We start from the raw sequence: 26496 nt of genomic DNA on the forward strand, positions 1-26496 counted from the left end.
TGGGTAGTGTAAGTTTTAATTTTACTATGCATAAGAAAACAAACTATTTCCCCAAAATCAATTCTATAATCATCATCATTACCCAATGGACAACTAATTGTTCGAGGTTGGGAGTCTGGAATACACTACTAATGGAATAAAAAGAGGCAGGATTGATTGTAGCATTCAAAGTATCCAAGAAGAAATAATTGGCATAGCTATTGGGAAACAGTCTAAAAAAGGGTAAAGGAGTTTCCAGGCTGAATTTCCTTGCAGGCGGTAACAACGGGTGCTTCCTACTCAGAAGGGGAAGTTTCAGATCGGCCTTCACTGAGAAGCCATGAAAACTGAGTTCCATTATACGTATTAAGTTTATTTAAAAAATTACAAGACAGTCCAATTAAGAGTTCCAATTATAGTTAACTTGTATTTAATATTCAGAATTGTTGGCTCTCCAGTGACGCAAACGTTTGGGCTCATACTTGGTTTGCTGGAATTCAGCAGGTCAGTACTAAAGCCTCAGATGACTGCGTTCATATATATCTTCAAATATCTTCATGTACGTATGAGTACATGTGAAATGAGAAAGCAGGAAAATGTGCAAATGCTAACTTAAAGAGGAAAATCAACATTGGAATTGATTTTATTATTGTCACATGTACTGAGATACAGTGAAAATCTTGTCTTGCATACTGTTTATATGCATCATTTTAATTACACCGTACAAGGTAAATAAAATAACAATGCAGAATAGACTGTAACAGCTACAGAGAGAGTACAGTACTGGTAAACAATGAAGAGTAAGATCATTATTAGGTAGATTATAACTAGTAAAAATGATAAACAAGAGAAAATCTGCAGATGCTGAAAATCCAAGCAACACACACAAACTGCTGGAGGAACTCAACAGGTCAGGGAGCATCTATGGAAAAGAGTAAAGAGTCAATGGTTTGAGCCACGACACTTCATCAGAACTGGAGAAAAAAAGATGAGAAGTCAGAGTAAGAAGGTGGGGGAAGGGGGGGAAGAAATACAAGGTAGTAGGTGATAGGTGAAACCGGGGGTGGGGGGGGTGGGAGGGGTGAAGTAAAGAGTTGAGAAGTCAATTGGTGAAAGAGATAAAGGGCTGGAGAAGGGGAAATCTGAAAGGAGGACAGAAGACCATGGAAGAAAGACAAGGGGTGGGTGGGTGAGAAGCACCAGCGGGAGGTGATGGGCAGGTAAAGAGATAAGATGAGAGAGGGTAATGGGAATGGAGAATGGTGAAGGAGAAGGAGGGGCATTACCAGGAGTTTGAGAAATTGATGTTCACGCCATCAGGTTGGAAGCTCCCCAGATAGAATATAAGGTGTTGCTCTTCCAACCTGAGTGTGTCCTCTTCGTGGCAGTAGAGGAGGCCGTGGACTGACATGTCGGAACGGGAATGGGAAGTCGAATTAAAATGGGTGGCCACCGGGGGATCCCAGTTTATCTGGCTGATGGAGTGTGGGTACTCAGCAAAGCCGTATCCTAATCTATGTCAGGTCTCACTGATATACAGGAGACCACACTGATAAAAAATGATTTTCGCAGTTCTTCTGTTTCTGCAGCACCTGTTCTCTGGATGCAGCTTTCCATTCCAGAACATCTGAGATATCTTCTTTCTTCAAAGATCAGATTTTCCCTAAGACCATAAGATATAGCAGCAGAATTAGGCCATTTTGTTTATTGAGTTTGCTCCACTATATCATTATGGTTAATCCATGTCCCTCTTAGCCCCAATCTCCTACGTTCTCCTTGTATCCCTTTATACCCTGAGTAATCAAGAATCTATCAACCTCCGCCTTAAATATACCCAATGACTTTGTCCCACTGCTGCCTGTGACAATGAATTCCACAGGTTCACCACTCTCTGGCTAAAGAATTTCGTCCTCAACTCCATTCTAAACGGGCATCCTTCTATTCTGAGGCTGTACAATCTGGTCTTAGATTCTCCCACCAAAGGAAATATCCTCTCCACATCCACTCTGTTGAGGCCTTTCAACACTCAGAAGGTCTCAATGAGATTCACCCTCATTCTTCTGAATTCCAGTGAATACAGGCCCAGAGCTATCAAATGCTCATCATATGGTAAGCCTTTCAACCTCCTTGGAACCTGCTCCAATCTCAGTACATCCTTTCTTAGATAATGGGCCTAAAACTGCTCACAATAGTCCAAGTGAGACCTCACCAGTGCATTATGAAACATCGACATTACAGCCTTGTTTTTATATTCTAGTCCCCTTGAAATGAATTTTCATTTGCCTTCCTCACTACCAACTCAACCAGCAAATAATGTTTTAGGGAATCCTGCATGAGGATTCCCAAGTCCTTTTGCACGTCAGCTTTTTGAATTTTCTCTCCATTTAGAAATTCACATTTATTTCTTCTACCAAAATGCATGACCATACATTTCCCAACATTGTATTCCATCTGCCACTTCTTTGTCCATTCTCCTAATCTGTCTAAGTCCCTCTGCAGCCTCTCTGCTTCCTCAACGCTACCTAACCCTCCACCTATCTTCGTATCATCCACAAACCTGGCCACAAAGCCACCAATTCTGTCATCCAAACCATTGACATATGTAAAAAGAATCAGTCCTAACACAGACCTCTGTAGAACAGCCAACCAGAGTGGGCTCCCTTTAGTCCTATACTTTGCCTCCTGCCAACCAACTAATGCTCTAATCATGCTGATATTTTTGGAACTATGGGCTCTTAACTTGTTAAGCAGCCTCATATGTGACATCTTGTCAAAGGGTTTCTGAAAACCTAAGTACGCAACATCCACCAACTCTCCTTTGTCTATCCTACTTGTTATTTCTTCTAAGAATTCTAACATATTTGTCAGGCAAGGTTTTCCCTTAGGGAAGCCACGCTGAGTATGGTCTCTTTTAGCCTGTGCCTCCAAACACCCTGAAACTATATCCTCAACAATCAACTCTAACATTTTCCCAATCACTGAGGTCAGTCTTACTAGCCTATAGTTTCCCTTCCTCTATCACTGATGCTGCTTTCACCTGCACTTCCTCCATTTCCCAGACATCTGCCCTAACCTAATTTTTCCGTCACAAACCACCCCCAAGCCTCCAAACCTAGCACACCAATCTCTGCTACTTCCACCATCTTGAACTGGATCCTACCACTAACACGTCCTTCTCTCTCCCCCCCCCCCCCCCACAACTCTCTGCTTTTGGCAGACATCACTCTCCATGAGACTTCTTTGTCCACTTGTCCCTCCCCACTGATCTCTCTCCTGGTACTTAACCATGCGAATAGGACAAGTGTTACGCCTGCCCCTATACCTGGTGGCCAAGCATTTTAATTCAAATCCCATTCTGATTTTGGCATGACAGTTCATAGCCTCCTCTACCGCCACGATGAAGCTACACTTAGGGTGCAACACCTCATATCCGTCTGGGTAGCCTCCAACCTGATACATGAACATAGATTTCTCAACCTTCCTGTAATTTCTTCCCTCCCCCACCTTTCTCTTGGTTTCCATTCCCATTTTGATTCATCTTTTACCCCTTCTCTTTTCCTCACCTGCCAATTACTTCTCTCTTGTGCCCTTCTTCCTTCCCTTTCTCCCATGGTCTACTCTCCTCTCCCATCAGATTCCTTCCTTACTCCTTTACTTCTTCCACCTACCACCTCCCAGCTTCTGCCTTCATCCCACTTCACCCCTCACCTGCTTTCACCTATCACCTGCCAGCTTGGACTCCTTCCTCTCCCCCTACCTTCTGTTTTGGCTTCTTCCCCCTTTCCTTCCAGTCCTGATGATGGATCTTATCCAAAACGTTGATTCTTTATTCCTATCGATAGATGCTGCATGACTAGCTAAGTTCGTCCAGCATTTTAGAGTCATAGAGAAGTACAGCACAGAAGAAGGCTTTTTGACCCTTCTAGTCCATGCTAAAACTATTTAAACTGTCTACTCCCGTCATCCTGCACTGGGACCATAGACCTCTATATCCCTACTATCCATGTACCTGTCCAAATTTCTCTTAAACGTTGAAATCGAGCTCACATGCACCACTTGTGCTGGCAGCACATTCCACACTCTCACCACCCTCTGAGTAAAGAAGTTTTCCCTTATGCTCCTCATAAACTTCTCTTCTTTCAACCTTAACCCATGATTTTTGGTTGTGGTTCCAGCCAATCTGAGTGGAAAAAGACAGCTTGCATTTATCCTATCTATACCCCTCATAATTATTGCATACCTCTATATACTCTCCCCTCAATCTTCTCCAAATGAATAAAGTCCTAACCAATTCAATCTTTAACTCTGGTCCCTTAAACCCAGCAACATCCTTGTAAATTCTCTCTTTACTCTCTCAACCTGATTTTCATCTTTCTTGTAGAAAGGTGACTAAAACTACACACGATACTCCAAATTAGGCCTCACCAATGTCTTATACAACTTAAACATAACATCTCATCTCCTGTACTCAATACACTGATTTATGAAGGCCAATGTGCCAAAAGCTTGCTTTATAACCTCACCTACCTGTGATGCCACTTACAATGAATTATAGACCTGTTTTCCAGTGCCCTTTGTTCTATCATATTCTTCAGTGCACTACCCTCTGTGTAAGACATACCCTGGTTCGTCTACCAAAGTGCATAACCTCACTCTTGTCTGCATTAAATTCCATCTGTCATTTTTCTATCTGATGCACACCCCTCTGCAAGCCATGATGGCCTTCCTTAGTGTCCACTGCACCCCCAATTTCGTTGTCATCTGCAAATTTGCTGATCCACTTAACCACATTATCATCATTGATATAGATGACAAACAACAAAGGACCCAGCACCGATCCGGGCAGCACATCACTAGTCACAGGCCTACATTCAGAGAGGCAACCCTCTACTACCACTCCCCGGCTTCTCCCCCAAGGCCAATGTCTAAACTAATTTACCACCTCATCCTGAATGCCAAACAACTGAACATTTTTTGATCAGCCTCCCATGCAGGACCTTGTCAAATGCCCTGATAAAGTCCATGTAGACAACAGCCACTGCCTCGTCTTCATACACTTTTCTGGTAACTTCCTCAAAAAACTCTATTTGATTGGTTAGATGTGATCTACCACACACAAAGCTGTACTGACGCTTCTTAATCAGTCCATATCTATCCAAATATTTATATATCCAGTATCATAGAAAACCTTTCACTAACTTTCCCACAATTCATGTCAAACTCACCAGCCTTTAATTTCCTGATTTATGTTTAGAGCCTTTTTAAACAGTGAAACAACATAGCCCCTCCTCCAATCCACTGATACCTCTTCTGTCACTAAAAGTAGTTTAAATATCTCTATTAGGGCCCAGCAATTTCTGCACATGCCTCCCATAGGTCCGACAGCACACCTTGTCAGGCCCTGCGGATTTATCCACCCTCTGTTACCTCAGGGTAGCAAGCACCTCCTCCCCTGTAATCTCTGCAGGGTCCAAGCATCAACTGTGCAGATTTTGTGTGTGGTGCTTGAGATTTCCTGCATCTGCAGAATTTCTGTGTTCACAAGATAGATGATGACCTCAAGAGTCCATCTTAATGTACTTGAGAATTATTCAATAGTTTTATAAAAGATAACAAGCTGTACTTGACAAACACGAGGAAATCTGCAGATGCTGGAAATTCAAGCAACTCACAAAATGCTGGTGGAACGCAGCAAGCCAGGCAGCATCTATAGAAAGAAGTACACTCGACATTTCAGGATGAGACCCTTCATCAGGACTAACTGGAAAAAAAGATAGTAAGAGATTTGAAAGTGGGAGGGGAAGGGGAAATCTGAAATAATAGGAGAAGACAGGAGGGGGAGGAGCTAGAAAGTTGATTGTCAAAAGGGACACACAGCTGGAGAAGGGAAAGGATCATGGGATGGAAGGACTAGGGAGAAAGAAATGGGGAGGGGAGCACCAGAGCTGACCTTGAGCTTGGTGGTACATGCTATCAGGCTTGTGCATCTTCTGCCAATGGAAGAGGGAAGATGGGAGAAGGTGTAGGTGGGTGAGGTCTTTGATTATCTGGCTGCTTTACTGAAGCACAGAAGCATAAACAGAGGCATTAGAGGAGAGACTGACTTCTATGACATACTGATCTGTGTCCACAACTATTTGCAGTTCTTACCCACAGTCTCATGCAGAGCATTGGCCATACCAAGCCATTATGCATCCAGATAAGATGCTTTTTATTGGTAAAGGTGAATGGGAACATGTCAAAATATCTTTAGCCTCCTGAGGAAATAGAGGTGTCAGTGAGGTTATGGGACGTCCTTCATTTCCCCAGAGTCTTGAACATGGAACTTAAGCCAGTACTTCTGAGGAAGTGCTGGCTGTGCTATCTTTAATATGGAATAATGATACCAAGATCTTCATTTAGAAAGGCACAAATTAATCAAGAACATTCAGCACAAACATATTAAACAAAGGCTATGTTTGACAACCTGATTATGCTTTTTGAGTATACAGCAAGAAAGGTTGATTGGGACAAGATTTCTAATGGCAGACAAGTCAAGAAAGCAGAAGCTCGTGCAACAAATGGAGAGTAGCAAATTTCATCTGAAAGAGGCTTAGTGGGAAAAAGCAAAGGACACAAGAACACAAGAAAGCAGGAGCAGGTTTCAGCCACCATCCTGCCTCATGGCCGACTGATACTGACTGCAAAACTCATTTAACGTTATTATCCATTAACTCTGTATCATAAGACAGCACCACTCCGATACCTTTCTTGGTCAACAACACTACCTCACTACTTTTCTTTTTGCATGTTCTTTTGAACATTGTACAGGTGATAAATGTTAAAATGCTGACTGTTTCTCTTTCTACAGATGCTGCCTGACCTAAGTATTACCAGCATTTTCAATTTTATTGCCATTTCCAGCATCTGCAGTTTATTTGATTTTCACATTGTTTGCATGCCTCAATAGACAATAGACAGTAGGTGCAGGAGTAGGCCATTCGGCCTTTCTAGCCAGCACCACCATTCACTGTGATCATGGCTGATCATACACAATCAGTACCCCGTTCCTGCCCTCTCCCCATATCCCTTGACCCCGCTATCTATAAGAGCTCTATCTATCTCTCTCTTGAATGCATCCAGAGACTTGGCCTCCACTGCCTTCTGGGGCAGAGCATTCCACATATCCACTACTCTCTGGGTGAAAAAGTTTTTCTGCATCTCTGTTCTAAATGGCCTACGCCTTATTCTTAAACTGTGGCCTTTAGTTCTGGACTCACACATCAGCGGGAACATGTTTCCTGCCTCCAGCATGTCCAATCCCTTAATAATCTTATATGTTTCAATCAGATCCCCTCTCATCCTTCTAAACTCCAGTGTATACAAGCCCAGTCACTCCATTCTTTCAACATATGACAGTCCTGCCATTCCGGGAATTAACCTTGTGAACCTACGCTGCACTCCTTCAATAGCAAGAATGTCCTTCCTCAAATTTGGAGACAAAAACTGCACACAATACTCCAGGTGGGGTCTCACCAGGGCCCTGTACAGCTGCAGAAGGACCTCTTTACTCCTATACTCAATTCCTCTTGTTATAAACGCCAGCATGCCATTAGCCTTCTTCACTGCCTGCTGTACCTGCATGCTTGCTTTCATTGACTGATGTACAAGAACACCTAGATCTCATTGTACTTCACCTTTTCCTAACTTGACTCCATTTAAATAGTAATCTGCCTTCCTGTTCTTGCCACCAAACTGGATAACCTCACATTTATCCACATTAAACTGCATCTGCCATACATTTGCCCACTCACCCAACCTGTCCAAGTCACCCTGCATTCTCATAACATCCTCCTGACATTTCACACTGCCACCCAGCTTTGTGTCATCAGCAAATTTGTTAATGTTACTTTTAATCCCTTCATCTAAATCATTAATGTATATTGTAAACAGCTGCAGTCCCAGCACCGAACCTTGCGGTACCCCACTGGTCACAGTCTGCCATTCCAAAAGGGACCCGTTAATCGCTACTCTTTGTTTCCTGTCAGCCAGCCAATTTTCAATCCATGTCAGTACTTTGCCCCCAATGCCATGTGCCCTAATTTTGCCCACTAATCTCCTATGTGGGACTTTATCAAAAGCTTTCTGGAAGTTCAGGTACACTACATCCACTGGCTCTCCCTTGTCCATTGTCATAGTTACATCCTCAAAAAACTCCAGAAGATTAGTCAAGCATGATTTTCCCTTCATAAATCCATGCTGGCTCAGACTGATCCTTCTACTGCTATCCAAATGTGTCATAATTTCCTCCTTTATAATTGACTCCAGCATCTTTCCCACCACTGACGTCAGGCTAACCGGTCTATAATTCCCTGTTTTCTCTCTCCCTCCTTTCTTGAAAAGTGGGACAACATTAGCCAACCTCGAATCAATAGGAACTGTTCCTGAATCTATAGAACATTGGAAAATGATTACCAATGCGTCCACGATTTCTAGAGCCACCTCTTTAAGTACCCAGGGATGCAGACCATCAGGTCCCAGGGACTTATCAGCCTTCAGACTCAACAGTCTATCCAACACCGTTTCTTGCCTAATATAAATTCCCTACAGTTCATCCTTTACCCTAGTTCCTTTGGCCACTATTACATCTGGGAGATTATTTGTGTCTTCCCTAGTGAAGACAGATCCAAAGTACCTGTTCAATTCATTTGCCATTTCCTTCTTCCCCATAATAAATTCACCCATTTCTGTCTTCAATGGCCCAATTTTGGTCTTAACTATTTTTTTGCTATTCACATACCTAAAGAAGCTTTTACTATCCTCCTTTATATTCTTGGCTAGTTTACCTTCGTACCTCATTTTTTCTTGGTGTATATCCTTTTTTGTTATCTTCTGCTGCTCTTTAAAAGCTTCCCAGTCCTCCAGTTTCCCTCTCATCTTTGCTATGTTATACTTCTTCTCTTTTATTTTTATACTGCCCTTTACTTCCCTTGTCAGCCACGGTCACCCCTTACTCCCCTTAGGATCTTTCTTCCTCTTTGGAATGAACCGATCCTGCACCTTCTGCATTATTCCCAGAAATACCTGCCATTGTTGTTCCACTGTCCTCCCTGCTAGGATATTGTTCCATTGAACTTTGGCCAGCTCCTCCCTCATAGCTCCATAGTTCCCTTTGTTCAACTGTAATACTGACACATCTGATTTTCCCTTCTCCTTCTCAAATTGTAGGTTAAAACATATCATATTATGGTCACTACCTCATAATAGTTCCTTTACCTCGAGGTCCCTGATCAAATCCGGTTCATTGCACAACACTAAATCTAGAATTACCTTCTCCCTGGTAGGCTCCAGTACAGGCTGGTCTAAGAATCCATCTCGGAGGCACTCCACAAACTCCCTTTCTTGGGATCCAGTACCATTCTGATTCTCCCAGTCTACCTGCATGTTGAAATCCCCCATTACAACTGTATCATTACATTTGCGACATGCCAATTTTAACTCTTCATTCAACTTACACCCTACATCCAGACTGCTGTTTGGGGGCCTGTAGATAACTCCCATTATGGTCTTTCTACCCTAAGAATTTCTCAGTTCTATCCATACTGACCCTACATCCCCTGATTCTATGTCCCCCCTCGCAAGGGACTGAATATCATTCCTCACCAACAGAACACCCCACCCCCTCTGCTAGTCAGTCTGTCCTTTTGATAAGATGTATATCCTTGAATATTCATTTCCCAGGCCCTGTCCGCTTGAAGCCATGTCTCTGTTATTCCCACAACATCGTACTTGCCAATTTCCAACTGAGCCTCAAGCTCATCTACTTTATTCCTTATACTTCGTGCAGTCATATATAATACTTTTAATTCGTTACTCCCCTCTCCTTTCATATCAATTCCTATTTCACTTGGCCATACTGTATGAGCTCTTCTTGAGCTTTCTACTCCATTGATTCTGTTGTCCTTTTTAACTTCTCTTATTTTCACTTTCCCTTTAACTCCATCCTTATATTTCCAGTTCATCCCCTCCCTCCCCACTACTTAGTTTAAACACACCCGTGTTGCAGTGGCAAACCTGTCTGCCAGAATGCTGGTCCCCCACCTATTAAGGTGCTACCCGTCCCTTTTGTACAATTCATTCCTACCCCAAAACAGATCCCAGTGGTCTAAGAATGTAAATCCTTGCTTCCTGCACCAGTTCCTCAGCCACACATTCAGATCCATTATCTCCCTATTCCTGACCTCTCCAGCACGAGGAACTGGAAGCAAACCAGGGGTAACCACCCTGGAAGTCCTGCTTTTCAGCCTTCTTCTGAGTTCTCTGAAGTCCCGCTGCAGAATGTCCTTCCTCTTCTTCCCGATGTCATTTGTGCTGACATGCTCTACCACTTCCAGCTGTTCACCTTCACCCTTGAGGATTCCCTGCAATCGGTCCGTGATGTCCTGGATCCTGGCACCAGGGAGGCAACACACCATCCTTAAATCTCACCTGTTGCCACAGAAAGCCCTTTCCATACCTCTTACTATGGAGTCCCCTACTACCATGACTCTTCCTGATGTCTGACTCCTCGGCTCTGCTTCTGCACCAATTTTCAGCTCGCAGACCTGTCCGCCTCTCAGACTGGCAGTATCTTCTGTCCTGACAGCTTCCAAGAGGATGAACCTGTTTATGAGAGGTAAATCCCCTGGGGTCTCCTGTACTTCAAGCATCCTTTCCTTCCTCATCGTCGCCCCCTTTCTCTCTTCTGGTATCCTCAGTGTAACGACTTCTCTGTAGGTCCTGTCCAGAAAACTCTCGTTTTCGCAGATAAACCTGAGGTTATCCAGTTCTTTCTTCAGTGCTGCAACATGCTCCTTCAGAAGCTGAATCTGGACACACTTTCCACAGCTGTAGCAGCCGGGGGCACCAACAGTGTCCCTGACCTCCCACATCATGCACATAGCACACTGAATCAGCTTAGCGGTCATGTCTTCACCCTCTCCAATTGTGCCTGGCGTAGTCTCCTCCCTCAGCCTCCTCGCTGAAGACTCTCGAGCCAAAGACTGGCACTTTTCACACCAGGCACTTCCCTCGACCAGGCTCACACAAGACTCTCCTAAAAAATGATCAAAAATCGAAATATTGTAGGGACAGGAAATAAAAACAGAAATGCTGGAAATAACCAACAGGTGTGCAGCATCAGTAGAGAAACAAACTGAGCTATTGTCTTCAGATAAGTTGCTGACTGACCTACAGAGCATTTCCAGCATTTACCATTTTGCTTATTCTCATTACAACTATTGTATTCCAAGCTCCATCAAAGAAATGACTTCCAGGAGGTCAGGGAAGTTATCCCAAGGGTCCCTCAAAGGGTGTTTGAAAAAGTGTTATATTATAGTGACACTTGACCAAAGTGGTCTCAAACTTGAGGAGAATCACAAACTAAGAGTTCCTTGGTGGAAGTGAAGAGCACACAGAAAGCAAACCACACACCAATCTGAATAATGCACTCACCCACCCACATCTTCATGCACCAGCTGCCTGACCATTGGCAGGTCTCATTTGACATCAGAATCCACAGAACAGTAGTAGAAACAATTCATGTTCAACGCCAGGGAAGAATGTGGTTGAATCTGAACTCTATAAATAAAATTGATTTGATTTCTTTTTGTTCTAATTGTGTCCTTTATTCAAAACTGTGTATGATCTATACTTAACTTGTGTTTTTTTGTGAATGCTACTTGTATGATGCTATGTGCCTGTCATGTTACTGCAAGTAAGCCTGTCATTGCCCTGTGCATGCAACACATGTACATATGGCAATAACCTTGATTTTAGTTCCTCTGGTGTTCCTCAGGGATCAGTATGGGGAACACTACTTTTCACATTGTTTGTCAATGATTTGGATAATGGAATTGATGGCTTTGTGGCAAAGTTTGCAGATGATACAAAGGTAAGTGGAGGGGTAGGTGGTGCTGAGGAAGCAAAGTGATTGCATCAGGAAAACAATTTGGAAGAATAGGCAAAAAAGTGGCAGATGGAATATAGTGTTGGGAAATGTATGATAATGCATTTTGGTAAAAGGAACAACAGTGCAGAAAGAGCTTTTTGCGTTCCTTGGGCTCAAATGGAACCAACCTCTATCTAAGTTCCATATGTATTCATGTCTCACAAACCTCCCTTTCTTCCTTTAGGAGCTACTGAACCCATACTTCCTTGTCTGAGCCTTTATTCATTTGTCTTTTAAGTTCTTATGCAGCATGGTGTCCAATATAACAATACTTTGAGCCAATTTGAGCCATTTTACTATTTTATAAGCCTTTTAGAAATACAAACACTTTAAGTTAGTCACTCTCTTAAACAAACCAGAAGCAACTTCCTTTGAACTAGCCATCTTATAGCTTTAATGGCACTTTTGAATTTTCTACACTGACAGTTTCTGCACTATGAACAACAAAAAGCTGTCAAAAGTCTGAAGTACTGCAAGCCTAGGATCAATCCAATAAAATCCCCATTCCTTTCTAATCCTTCCCCAAGCAGAAGCAGAGAAATAAGTGAATCCTTAGATTTTATTGAAAAAAATCTTATTTTCTGAGAGCTACATATTCAACATCTGTTACATTATTCTACTGTTCTATTATTGTTCTAGCCTCTCCAACATAAAGGACATCGTCAATAAACGATGCTTCAAGGAGACTATGTCCATCATTAAAGAACCCCATCACACAGGTCATGCCTTCTTCTGTTTGCTACCATTAGGGACAAAGTACAGTAGCTTGAAGACATACACTCAATGTTTTAGGGACAGCTACTTCCCCTCCATCATCAGATTTCTGAACAAACAACAAACCAACCGATGAACACTACCTCACTATTTTTGTTCTCTTTTTGCACTATTTATTTACAAACGCCATTTCCAGAAAAGTTGGGATATTTTCCAAAATGCAATAAAAACAAGAATCTGTGATATGTTAATTCACGTGAACCTTTATTTAACTGACAAAAGTACAAAGAAAAGATTTTCAGTAGTTTTACTGACCAACTTAATTGTATTTTGTAAATATACACAAATTTAGAATTTGATGGCGGCAACACACTCAACAAAAGTTGGGACAGAGGCATGTTTACCATTGTGTTACATCACCTTTCCTTTTAATAACACTTTTTAATCATTTTGGAACTGAGGATACTAATTGTAGTAGATTTGGAATTGGAAATTTTGTCCATTCTTGCTTGATATAAGACTTCAGTTCTACAGTCCATGGTCTCCGTTGTCTGATTCTCCTCTTCATGATACCCCATACATTTTCAATAGGACATAGATCTGGACTGGTAGCAGGCCAGTCAAGCCACGCTGTTGTAGCCCATGCAGAATGTGGTCTGGCATTGTCCTGCTGAAATAAGCATGGATGTCCCGGGAAGAGACGTCACCTTGATAGCAACATATGTCTCTCTAAAATCCCAATATACACATTAGAGTCAATGGTACCTTCACATACATGCAACTCACCCATGCCATGGGCACTGATGCATCCCCATACCATCACAGATGCTGGCTTTTGCACCTTTTGCTGATAACAATCAGGATGGTCATTTTCATCTTTGGCACAGAGAACTCGACGCCCGTTTTTTCTGAAAACTAGCTGAAATGTGGACTCATCTAACCACAGTACGTGGTTCCACAGTCTTTCAGTCCATCTGAGATGAGCTTGGGCCCAGAGAACTCACCGGCATTTCTGCATAGAGTTGATGTATGGCTTCCTCTTTGTGTAATACAGTTTCAAGTTGCATTTCTGGATGCAGTGACGGACTGTGTTAAGTGCCAATGGTTTCCCGAAGTACTCCCGAGCCCAGGTGGCTATAATTGTCACAGTAACATGACGGTTTCTTAGGCAGTGCCGCCTGAGGGCTCCAAGATCACGCGCATTCAACAGTGGTTTCCGACCATGCCTTTTGTGCACTAAGATGTCTCTGAATTCTCTGAATCTTTTCACAATATTATGTACTGTAGATGCTGAAAGACCTAAATTCTCTGCAATCTTGCATTGGGAAATGTTCCTTTTGAACTGACTAACAATTCTCTCATGAATTTTGGCACAAAGGGGTGAGCCACAACCCATCCTTGCTTGCAAAGACTGAGCCTTTGATGGACGCTACTTTTATACCCAGTCATGATACCTCACCTGCTACCAATTAGCCTGCTTAATGTGGAGTCTTCCAAACTGGTGTTACTTGAATATTCTGTGCACTTTTCAATCTTATTTTCACTCTGTCCCAACTTTTGTTGAGTGTGTTGCAGCCATCAAATTCTAAATTTGTGTATATTTACAAAATACAGTTAAGTTGGTCGGTAAAACTATTGAAAATCTTTTCTTTGTACTTTTGTCAGTTAAATAAAGGTTCACATGAATTAACATATCACAGATTTTTGTTTTTATTGCATTTTGGAAAATATCCCAACTTTTCTGGAAATGGGGTTTGTAATTATATAGATAGATGGAGATAGATAGACAGATAGAGATATATAGTATGTATTTTATGTATTGCACTGTACTGCTGAATTCATAATATATGCGTGTTATTAAATCTGATTCTGATTCTGATTCTAATATTGAAAGAAAAGAGCAAGCATTCTTGAAACTCCATGAATAAATAAGGATATAAGAAAACAACTAATAATAAGAAGAGATCTACATCAAACACACAGACAGCTAAATGGTACATGATCAAAGAAGAATGCAAGATAAAAAAAGAATACGAAGAGATTGAGAGAGAAGTCAGCAGAAAGACAGTCGGGAAGACAGAGAAAGAAATCACGTTAGAATTATCACAGAGTATAAAACAAACGATGAAGTATTTTACTACTGTATCAGACAAAAGAGGAACAAAAACAGAAAAAAACCCTTAAATGCTCAGCTGGTCAGGCAGCATCTGTAGAAGGAGATTTAGTTTAAATTTCAGGTTAAAGACACTGCATCAGAACTAGGAAGAGAGAAAATAAAGTACCTTTAAAGTTTAGAGAGGTTGAGCAGTGACTGAATTGGACAAAAGGACAGGGTGGGCGCAGAGATATCATGTTGATGAAGTAACGCATTTGTTTAATAGATTCGTGATAAAATTAGAAAGGTAGAACACAAAGGTTCATAAAAGCTGTGAAATACAGATTAAAGAAAATGTCCCGCATGTCAGGCTCTGCTATTGGAAAGGAAAGCCTGAACCTATATTACAGATGAACCCATATAGCAGAACTAGCTAGTATGAATAATATTTGGGCTAATGAGTAACCTGGAGATGAGGCTCTTTTCCTCATGCTTACATTGGGCTTTGTTATAACAGTGCAGGAACCTCAGTCTGATTGTATGTTAGGGCAAGGTGGTAGAGGGATGGAGAATTAAATTGGCAAAATATGCAAAACTCAGAGTCATAGAAAAATAAAGCATGGAAACAGACCATTTGGCTCAACTCTACCATGTCAATCCAAGGTGCAAACCCTTCTTATCCATGTACCAGACCAAATTACTTTTAAACTCTGTCATTGTAACTGCCTCAACTATCTCCTCTGGCAGCTCATTCTATTGCACCATCCTCAGTGGCTCGTTAGTTTCTTTAAAACTTACCCCTCTCACCTAAAACTCATTTCTGATTACCTTTTCCTGCGAAACAGATCATCTGTATTCACATTTTCTATGTCCCTTATGCTTTCATACATTTCTATAAAGGGTATAAACCTACTCAAAGTACACCTCAGTCTTCTACCCTCCAAGAAATAAAGTCCTAGCCTTCCCAGCCTCTCCTTATCACTCTGGCCGTGGAGTCCTGGCAGCATTGGCATAACTCCTTTTAGCATTCTTTCATAGTTGAGGCAGTTACAATGACAGAGTTTAAAAGTAATTTGGTCTGGTACATGGATAAGAAGGGTTTGCACCTTGGATTGACATGGTAGAGTTGAGCCAAATGGTCTGTTTCCATGCTTTATTTTTCTATGACTCTGAGCTTTGCATATTTTGCCAATTTAATTCTCCATCCCTCTACCACCTTGCCCTAACATACAATCAGACTGAGGTTCCTGCACTGTTATAACAAAGCCCAATGTAAGCATGAGGAAAAGAGCCTCATCTCCAGGTTACTCATTAGCCCAAATATTATTAATATTAATGTTAATATTAATATTAATATTAATGTAATTAATATTAATGGCATCACTCCTATAAAGGAGTACTGGAAACTGTCTGCAATTCTTCACATGTAATTCCACAAACATCTTGTGCTGCAGTTACACAAACTGTGTTTGGTTCTTCTTGTGGAGGGGAGACTATTATGAATACCAAATCCAGTACATTATATTGAAAAATGCCCTGGGAATAACTGTTTCACTTTGGGTGAATGAGTGATGGGGTGTCTCCATTTTCATACACTTGAATAGATTCACAGAAAGATAGTTCGATAAATATATTTTTAAAATTACTTATAACATTAGTTGTTCTCTTGGGGAAGAAACTGGGAAGTCAGAACAGAGATTGGGACATGGGCATGCACTATCTCTAAGAACTTGGCAGTAAACAAGATGGTAAAGGTTGAACATCAAGAGGGTCTGTATCACCCTATCTGATTAATCTCTGTTGAACTATTGAGCTTTATATCCAAAACCTGGTGTCAATGCACACATACAACCTTTTAATTTACTGTACGTAAATAGAAAACTTTGGGTTCCAAAGGCACACTAGTCATATTAAATAAAGGCAAGGCATTTTTATATACAAACTAAATATATATATTTTAGCAGCTGAAAGTGTACTCAGAGTTCTTCAGAATACAAGACTTCGAACACCTGACATGACAGATGTTGAGGGGTGAGATAGACCATAAGAAATAGGAGCAGAATGAGGCCATTTGGCCTATTGAGTCTGCTGTGCCATTTCATCATGGCTGGTCCATTTTCCCTCTCAGCCCCAATACCCTGCCTTCTCCCCATCCCTCTTTATGCCCTAGCCAATATAGAATCTATCAACCTTTGCCTTAAATATACGTAATGACTTGCTCTCCATAGCCAGCTGTGTTAAAGAAACTCCTCCTAATCTCTGTTCTAAAAGAACAACCTTCTATTCTGAGGTTATGTCCTCTAATCCTAGACTCTCCCACCATATGAAACATCCTTTCCATATCCACTCCATTGAGAACTTTCACCATTCAATAGGTTTCAATGAGGTCACCCCTCATTCTTCTGCATTTCAGTGTATAGGCCCAGAGCCATAAAACGCTCTTCACATGACAAACCGTTCAATCTAGGAATCATTTTCATGAATGTCCTCTGATCCGTCTCCAGTTTCAACACATTCTTTCTCAGAACAGGGGTCCAAGACTGCTCATAATGCTCCAGGTGAGGCCTCACCGGTACCTTATAAAGCCCCAATGTTACATCCTTGCTTTTATATTCCAGTCCTCTTGAAATGAATGCTGACATCACATTTGTCTTTCTCACCACTGACTCAACCTGCAAACTAACCTTTAGGGAATCCTGCACAAGGACTCCCAAGTCCCTTTGCACCTCAGATTTTTGAATTTTCTCTCCATTTAGACAATGTTCTACCCTTGTATTTCTCCTACCAAAGTGCATGACTTTACACTTCCCAACACAGTATTCCATCTGCTCCTCTTTGCCCATTTCCTTATCTATCTATGTTCTTCTGAAGCCTGTCTACTTCCTCAAAACTACCTGCCCCTCCACCTATCTTCGCATCAGCTGTAAACTTGGCCACAAAGCCATTAATTCCATCATCCAAGTAATTAAAATATAACATAAAAAGAAACGATCCTAACACGGACCCCATAGAGCACCACTAGTCACGGCAGCCAACCTGAAAAGACTCCCTCTATTTCCCCTCTTTGCCTTCTCCCAGTCAGCCTCTGCTTTATCCATGTTAATATCTTTCCTGTAATACCATGTGCTCTAACCATTGAGAGGGTAGATAGCCACTTCAAAGGAATCAATAATTCAGTTGCAAAACTAAAATATACTTGGCATCAAACTAATATTTCCATTTAGCCTTTTGAAAGTAATATTGGAGTGCTCAATTGCTCTCCAGTTTAATAGTTTTATGATGGGAAAATGTAATCCAAACTGCAAGCTGGCATCCAAGCTTTAGAACCCAGTTGACCAAGCCATATTTTTTTCTTTGCTTGACTGAGGACGTGGGACTTTGCATATCAGACCAAAAATAGATATCTCTACTAACTTCTTGAACAAGCAGTGCATCTTTTAATTTTGACAAACTGAGGGAAATCAGCAGTCCAGGCAGCATCTATGGGAAAGAGTATAGTCAGTTTCAGGCTGAGACCCTTTGGCAGGACTGAGTCCTGCTGGGTTCCTCCAGCATTTTGTGTGTGTTGAAAAAGAAACATGAGGTTCTACAGATGCTGCAAAACCAGAATAACACACACAAAATGCTGGAGGAACTCAGCAGTCCAGGCAGCATCTATGGAAAAGAGTACAGACAATGTTTCAGGCTGAGATCCTTCATCATTACTGGAGCAAAAAAGATGAGGAGTAGAGTTAAAAGGTGGGGGGAGAGGAGGGAGAACCACAAGGTGATATAAGCAAGGGGTGAGGCAAAGTAAAGAGCTGGGAAGTTGATTGGAGAAAGAGATACAGGGCTGGAGAAGGGGAAATCTAATAGCAGAGGTCAGAAGGCCATGGAAGAAAGGAAAGAGGGGTAGGAGTACCAGAGGTAGGCAATGGGCAGGCAAGGAGATAAGGTGGGACAGGGAAAAGGGGATGGGGAATGTTGAATGGGGAGGTGTGAGTGTCGAAAAGCACCAAGCGCCCATCTAATTCATCCTGATTGACTCACCCAATACTCCTCTCTTCCTGGGTTACCCCTAGGTCATCACTCACGACCCTCACTTCACCTGATCATCTGATGCACTGCTGAGTTGGGGACCTACCTATAACTTCAACTGGCTTCAGCCCATAAATCCATGGAGTCAGAGGAAACCCTCGACCTCACCAAACTCTCACAGGAATATCATGACTTAGTCAGCACCTTCAGTAAAAGGGAAGCTAGCACCCTGCTGCCTCGCCAACCACATTACTGTACAATTGACCTCTTCCTGAACACCACCCCACCCTGAAGCCATCTCGACTATCTCTCTCCTCCTGAGATCCTCTGAGACATACTGCACAGCTATACGTTCATCTGCCCTGATAATATCCTCATCTTCTCCAAGAAACTTCAAAACCACATCTGTCACACCTGTCAGTCCTTCAGTGTCTCCTCAAAACCCAACTGTGCTGCAAGCTAGAAAAATGCCAGTTCCACCTCAGTTATTTCCTTCCTGAGTTATGTACTTTCACCCCAAACCATAACCATAGACCCAGAGAAAGAGCACACCATAGTTCAATGGCCCTGACCGCACACCCTCAAACAGTCACAGCACTTGAAGTTGAGCTTCTCCAACTTCTACCAATCTTTCATCAGAAACTACAGCCAAATGGCTGTTCCTCTCACCTCCCTCACCAAGACACCTACTTCACAGATAATCTGAGTTGCTGTCACAGACTATGCTATTGAGGGGCTCAAGAGGTGCTTCACCATTGCTCCTATTCTCCACCATCTGAAACCCTCCAAACCTTTTGTGGTAGAGATGGGTGCACCTGATGTGGGTGTCAGGGCTATCCCCTCCCAGCGAGGATCGGATGGGAGACACATCCTTGTGACATCTTCCCACATAAGGTTAACTCAACACAGTAGCGTTATAGAGTTGGAGACTAGGAGCTACTTGCTATTAAATGGATCTTGGAGGAATGGAGACACTGGCTGATGGGAAACACTGATCTGGACTGACCACCAGACATCATATCCATACAACAGACCTGCCAACTCAACTTACATCGGGCTTGCTGGGCCCTCTTCTTCAAACAATTCAACTTCATCTCCTACCAGCCTAGTTCCAAGAACACAAAGATGAACAATCTATATTGACAGTTTGACCCAGCTGAAATAGAGAATAACCTTCAGCCCATCGTTCCATCCTCTCAGATCCTCACCTCGATCATCTGGGACCTTGAGAACCAGAACCACCAGGCTCTGCAGCATAAGCTTGCAGGACATCTTACCTCAAGAGGCGTCTCTTTAAGAAGTTGTCTGAATGTGAGGTTCCACCCATTCATCTTTTCTTTCCCTCTGTTCTTTGGAATGTGTTTATTTTCTATTTAATGGTCGCTCCAAATATTTTTCAGTTTATTTGTGAAGCTTCAGAGAGAAGAAAAAACACAAGCATTGATATGTGTTTTGTCTTAACTGTGTTTTAAGTCTGTGTATATTTATTTCTTTGCTTTGGAATGGGTATTGGAGAGAGAGAAACCAGATTCCACACTGGCCATGTGGAATCCAGGTTAAGGCAATGGAAATGTGAGTGCCTGTGTTCTAGATATGAGATGCCACCTTTCAGATGGAAATCGGCATTGGTGAAATTGGTGATTTTTGTATACTCAAATTGGGAATTTGAATTGGGAATTATATAGGATATTGTCAATGTACTGATTGAGTTTTAGGTCTTTAGGAAAGAACTTTGCAAAATTGAGACAGTGCCACAGCATGTGTCTCATACAATGCAAAAGAGTAGCCAGGACTCAGGTCATTCCTGTCTCATAGAATGCACATTTAGAATATGCTTGTAGTCCAGCATGTGTTTTGTACAATACAAGTGAGAGTTCACCGTATTGTGTTCACAGGAACACAAATGCAGAAGACACAGAGAGCGTGACAGCAAGTCGTGAACAACATGATAAAATAGAACTGTAACCAGTGCTTTGTAATGAAGGCTATTCTGGAAGGTAGATGATCAGTTTATAAATCAGAACAGAGAGATATCTGAAAATAGATCAGAGGGGTCCGAGTTGCAGCAAAGACATCAGGTTCCACAACCTCAAAGGGACTGAGAGTCTGTTGTCAGATCATTCCAATAATCTTCTGTACTGACATGGAATGTGAACTGTTGCCTAAGTGAGAACCTAGTGGGATGTGGGATGTCCCAACTTAGGACATCCTAAGTGAGGGGTGGAATGTTGCTCTAAGTGCCCAGCTTACCTCTTCCTCAAAAGCCATTCCCCTGTGGTAACTAAGGATTGGCCATTACGGACATTTACACTACACACTGCATCTGCAAAGCAAACAGCATTATGAAGGACCCCATGCACCCCTCAACAAATTCTTCTCCCTCCTGCCGTCTGGGAAAAGGCACCGAAGCATTTGGGCTCTCACAACCAGACAATGTAACAGTTTCTTCCCTCAAGAAGCTTATTGAAATATATAAGATTGTGAAGGGGCTTGATCGGGTGGATGCGGGGAGAATGTTCCCACTGATGGGTGAAACTAGGACTAGGGGGCATAATAAAATAAGGGGATGCCGTTCCAGGACTGAGATGAGGAGAAATTTCTTCACTCAGAGGGTAGTGGGGCTGTGGAATTTACTGCCCCAGAGAGCTGTGGAAGCTACTACACTCAATAAATTCAAAACGGAGATAGACATTTTCCTGGATAAAAATGGCATTAGGGGATACAGTGAGCGAGCAGGTAAGTGGACATGAGGCTAGGTTTAGATCAGCCATGTGATCTCCTGGGCCAGTTTTAGATAGCCTGGATGGGTCGGAGAGGAATTTTCCAGATATTTTCTCCTCAATTGGCAAATCGGCTTTTTATCCCCAGGTGATCACATGGGTTTGGGCGGGATGAATAATAAAATAAAATGGGCAGCATGGTGCCCTGTTGGTTGGCACTGTTGCTTTGTGGGATTCAGTGATAACTAGAGTTAAGATTGGATCAGCCATTATCTTGTCGAATGGCAGAGCAGGCTTGAGGGGCCGATTGGCCTACTCCTGCTCCTATCTCTTATGTTCTTAGGTTCTAAGCTATCAGACCCCTCAATACCCAGAGCCTGGACTGACACCTTACTGCCCTATTGTCTTGTTTATTATTTATTGTAATGCCTGCACTGTTTTGTGCAGTCCTGGGTAGGTCTGTAGTCTAGTGTAGTTTTTTTTCTGTGTTGTTTTTTACGTAGTTCAGTCTAGTTTTTGTACTGTAACATGTAACACCATGGTCTTGAAAAACATTGTCTCATTTTTGCTATGTACTGTACCAGCAATTATGGTCGAAATGACAATAAAAAGTGACTTGACTTGACTTGATTGCAGCCCTCCACTGCTAATAGTGTCACACCACAGGCAGAGTATAAATCTAGAGTGCTGAAAGCACCTGATTACTCTCTTGCTCTATGGATTACCGTGGACCAGGTCGCAGATGGCTCCACAGAAACAGTGGAAGTGTGCAGCAGTAAGAGAGGGCCCTGGGCACACACTTCAGATAAGCATTTGTAACTGAGTGTAACTTGAGTAGTTTACTGAGTTGGTTTAGTGTTTGTCTTGTTCTGTAAATAAATGTGTAACTTATATAGATGCACCAGTGCACAATAGCAATGATTATGTGATCATTGTCACCATGTTGTGTGACATTATAAATGGCCTAGATTCAGAGTAGAACTGTCTGCTCAAAACTGAACATTTACGAGGCACTATTAACCATCAGAAGCAGCAACAGAAATATACACACTTTGAATCTATGTTCTCACCCTGTCATTACATTGAAACTGGGGAATATTATCTTGGCTCATTGAGAAGTACAGAAGTACTTGCTGGAAAAAACTAAAGATAATAAAATGTGCAATGTTTATCAGCACACAAAGAGTTTAAAAAAATCTCGCAACCAGTGGATCAGGTTGAGGCTCTGCAACCTATCACAATGATACTGGATAACTAAATGGCTAGTAAGAAGAAAAATCTCCAAGAATCCTCTGCTTTAGTTAAAAGAAAGGATGAGGCATTCACAATTGTTCACACATAGATAAATGGATCATCTATTGGCCAGAAGTGTCAAAAGATAGCCTATCTCAGTTTCTTCCTGTGATCCCCATCATCACAGAAGACAATTTAATTCAATCTCGTGATATCAAGAAACATCTGAAACCATAGGATACAGCAAAGTTCTTTTGGACCAGCACATCTACAAGGAGCACTGCCATAAGAAAGCAGCCTTCATCATTAAAGATACCCACCATCCAAGCCATGCTTTCTTCTCACTGCTGCCATCGGCAAGGAGCCTTAGGTCCCACACCTCCAGGTTTAGGAACACAGTTATTACCCTTCAACCATCAGGCTCCTGAGCTAGCATGGATAACTTCAACCATCTCAACTGTGAACAGATTCCACAACCTACAGACTCACTTTCAAGTCTCTGCAACTCATGTTCTTAGTATTACTTATTTATTTACTCTTTAATTTGCACAGATTGTCTTCTTTTGCGCATTGGCTGTTCTTCTGTCTTTTTGTGCAGTTTTTCTTTGATTGTATTATATTTCCTTGTTCTTCGGCACACACCTGCAAGAAAATGAATCACAATGTAGTATATGTATTTTGATAATAAGTTTACTTTGAACTTTAAAAAATCTCATTCAAACTGTGTCCCCAAAGGGGCAGCATCCTAAAACCTGTAATAGAGGGGCAACGTCAATGTTAATGTTCAACTCCAACAACTGGGATATAAAATAGCAACTGTGTTAATATATTCTTTAAGGACATTTTCTTAACAGTTTCAGATGAACAAAAATAATGTCATTACTGGAAATCTGTGCTGCTTGCTTGTGGTTTACTTACTATAACAACTTCAGATCTGTTGTGTCCACCTGAGAGAGCAATAGGGCTTCCACATGTGTTTTTACTTTCTCCAGCATCAGAAAAAGTTCTAAAACTAATTTTATTCATGAAAATAAAGAAATTGGACATTTTATCTTGAAATATAAAGATATGCTAAATCAAAATCAAAGAGAGTGAAATGACATTCTCATCGTGGTTAGCTGTTCCTGTTTATGACTCTCAGATTTGGTGTGTTGCAAAACATCTTGAGTTTTGCTTCTTTTTAAAGATCATTGGGTAGTCAATTCTGGAATAGTGGTTCACTTCCTGAGCGTTCTGGTCAGTTTACCCCCGCAGTATTGTGTAAGATGGGTAGTTTTGATCTAACTAATTCATGTACTGTTCACACACATCGCTTCTGTTCCTCTCCACATAATGTATAATCAGTAAGATTATACTGAGAAGTGTGGAAGAGGGAGGACCACGCCTTCCACGTCCACAGATAAAAAATAACAAGTCAGGCATACAGGATGCCTTCCTGTCTGGTGGCTTAGTGGTACAATTGGTAGAGCTCCACAATGGCAGGTTCAGTACTGATCTAGGGTGCTGTCTTTGTGAAGTTTGTACCTTCTCCCTGTGACTTCTTGTTTACTCCAGCTGTTCAAGTTTCATCTGACATCCCAAAGGTTAAGCAGCTACTGTAAATTGCCCAGAGTGTGTAGATCACTAGTTAAAAATGGTGGGAGTTGATAGGAACAGGGAGAATAAAAAGAGAGTTAGGTGTAACATTAGTGTGAGTGGGTGCTTGATGGTTGCAGGTTCAGTGGGCTAAAGAGAATGACTAATAAATCTAAAACAAAACATCAACAGGTAGATAATGCTATACATGCACAACATTAGGACCTAACTTGAATATTTTATACAGTTCTGGTTAACAAATTACAAAGAAAATGTGAATACACTAGAGAGGATGCAGAAGTGATTTATGTCAATATTATGAGAACTGGAAAAATTCGTCTACGGAGCCAATTAGATTGATAGAGATAGCTTCCTTGGAACAGAGGAAGCTGATGAGAATGTTAATTGATGAGTATTAAATCATGAGGGACCTAGAGAGCATAAATAAGAAATTCATTTTCCCTTTATCTTAGCAGTCAATTAAATCTAGTACTGATGTAAGGTTATTGACCCAAAGCATTAACTTTGCTTCTCTCTCCACAAATGCTGTTGGACCTGCTGAACAAGTCCAATGACTTCACTTTTTGTCTCAAAAATTAACGTAGTGGGTAGGAGAATTACTGGGATGGCGAAAAGATGCTCTAATTTCCAAAGAACCACAATCCTTCACTATATCAAAGCATACTTATATCAACAATAAGTATACCGTTTTGGATACTATTGGTGGGGATGACCTACCAGGAACAAGTTGCAGTGGTCCTGTCTCTGGCACTGAGGTTGGACCCTTGACTAGGAAGGGGAAGAGGGAAGAGAAGAGAGCAGTATTGATAGGGGATTCTATAGTCAGGGGGGTGGATAGGAGATTTTGTGGGGAAGATCGGGAGTCTCTGATGGTATGTTGCTTCCCTGGTGCCGGGGTCCAGGACATCTCAGATCAGGTGCAGGTTATTCTCGAGAGGGAGGGCAAGAACCCAGATGTTGTGGTCCATGTAGGGACCAATGACGTGGGTAGGATGAGTGAGGGGGTCCTGCGTAGGGAGTTCAGGGATTTAGGTGTGAAGCTGAAGGGCAGGACCTCCAGGGTAACAATCTCAGGATTGCTACCTGTGCCACGTGCGAGTGAGGCAAGGAACAGAAGGATTATACAGATTAATACATGGCTGAGAGGATGGTGCAGGAGGGAGGGCTTCAGGTTTTTAGATAATTGGGCTTTGTTCCAGGGAAGGTGGGATCTGTTCCGACGGGACGGTTTACACCTGAACTGGAGCGGTACTAACATTCTTGCAGGAAAGTTTGCTAGCGCTTCTTGGGGGGGTTTAAACTAAATTTGCAGGGGATGGGGATCCAGAATGTGAGGGAGGACAGTGAGAGGAAGAATAAAGGACAGGTGGGGACTACACGGTTCCAGAATATTAAGTGTGTAGTAGAGAAAGGTGAGGCGGAACAAGTGATAAGGAGGACACATGTACAGAGGGATGGTCTGACGGAACATGGAGTTAAGTGTGTTGAAAGAATAGGTAAATTTAGGAAGGACAACAAAATTCTAGGGGCGTATAGCCTGATGGGAGTTTGGGGAGCTGGGTTAAGCACAATAGGCAGCGATTCAAACAGAGAGAGGAGAAATGGGTTAAAAATTCTATATCTGAATGCACCGTGTCAGAAATAAGGCAGATGAGCTTGAAGCCCAGGTGCGAATGGGTAACTATGATGTTGTTGGGATAACGGAGACATGGCTGCAGGGAGATCAGACCTGGGAAATGAATTTACAAGGGTATACGTGCTATCGTAGGGACAGAAATGTGGGCAAAGGGGGTGGGGTGGCCCTGTTGGTGGGGAATGAGATTCAGTCCTTTGCAAGGGGGGACATAGGGTCAGGAGAAGTAGAGTCTGTGTGGATAGAACTGAAGAACAGGAAGGGCAAAAGGACCCAAATGGGTGTTGTCTACAGGCCCCCAAACAGTAGCATGGATATTGGGTGCAAGTTGAATAGGGAGTTAACATTGGCATGTGGCAAAGGTAATGTCGCAGTAGTTATGGGGGATTTCAACATGCAGGTGAACTGGGAGAATCAGGTTGGTTCTGGACCACAGGATAGGCAGTTTGTAGAGTGCCTACAAGATGCATTCTTGGAACAGCTTGTACGAGAGCCGACCGGGGACAAGACTATTCTGGATTTAGTGTTATGTAATGAACAG

General features: G+C 42.1%; 1 protein-coding gene and 1 long non-coding RNA gene across 2 annotated transcripts in view; both read right to left on the reverse strand.

The window, feature by feature from the left end:
• Positions 1 to 591: 591 nt before the first annotated feature.
• On the reverse strand, positions 592 to 20045 carry LOC132404404 (uncharacterized). The gene is made up of 3 exons (XM_059988567.1): positions 19982 to 20045; positions 10475 to 11053; positions 592 to 1642 (listed from the first exon to the last, which is right to left on the reverse strand). Exons 1-3 carry the CDS (start codon positions 20043 to 20045, stop codon positions 1632 to 1634), a joined length of 654 nt encoding a protein of 217 aa, XP_059844550.1. The 3' UTR covers positions 592 to 1631.
• A 15-nt stretch (positions 20046 to 20060) lies between these two features.
• The window catches only part of LOC132378981 (uncharacterized), a 117368-nt gene continuing 110932 nt past the window's right edge, over positions 20061 to 26496 (reverse strand). Inside the window, exons 2-3 of the long non-coding RNA XR_009507255.1 lie at positions 23047 to 23368; positions 20061 to 20186 (exon numbers count right to left, since the gene is read on the reverse strand). This is a non-coding gene — a long non-coding RNA (uncharacterized LOC132378981). The remainder of the gene's footprint in view (positions 20187 to 23046; positions 23369 to 26496) is intronic.

Source organism: Hypanus sabinus, chromosome 1 (genome assembly GCF_030144855.1).
Source record: "Hypanus sabinus isolate sHypSab1 chromosome 1, sHypSab1.hap1, whole genome shotgun sequence".
In the NCBI taxonomy this organism is placed as follows: Eukaryota; Metazoa; Chordata; class Chondrichthyes; order Myliobatiformes; family Dasyatidae; genus Hypanus; species Hypanus sabinus.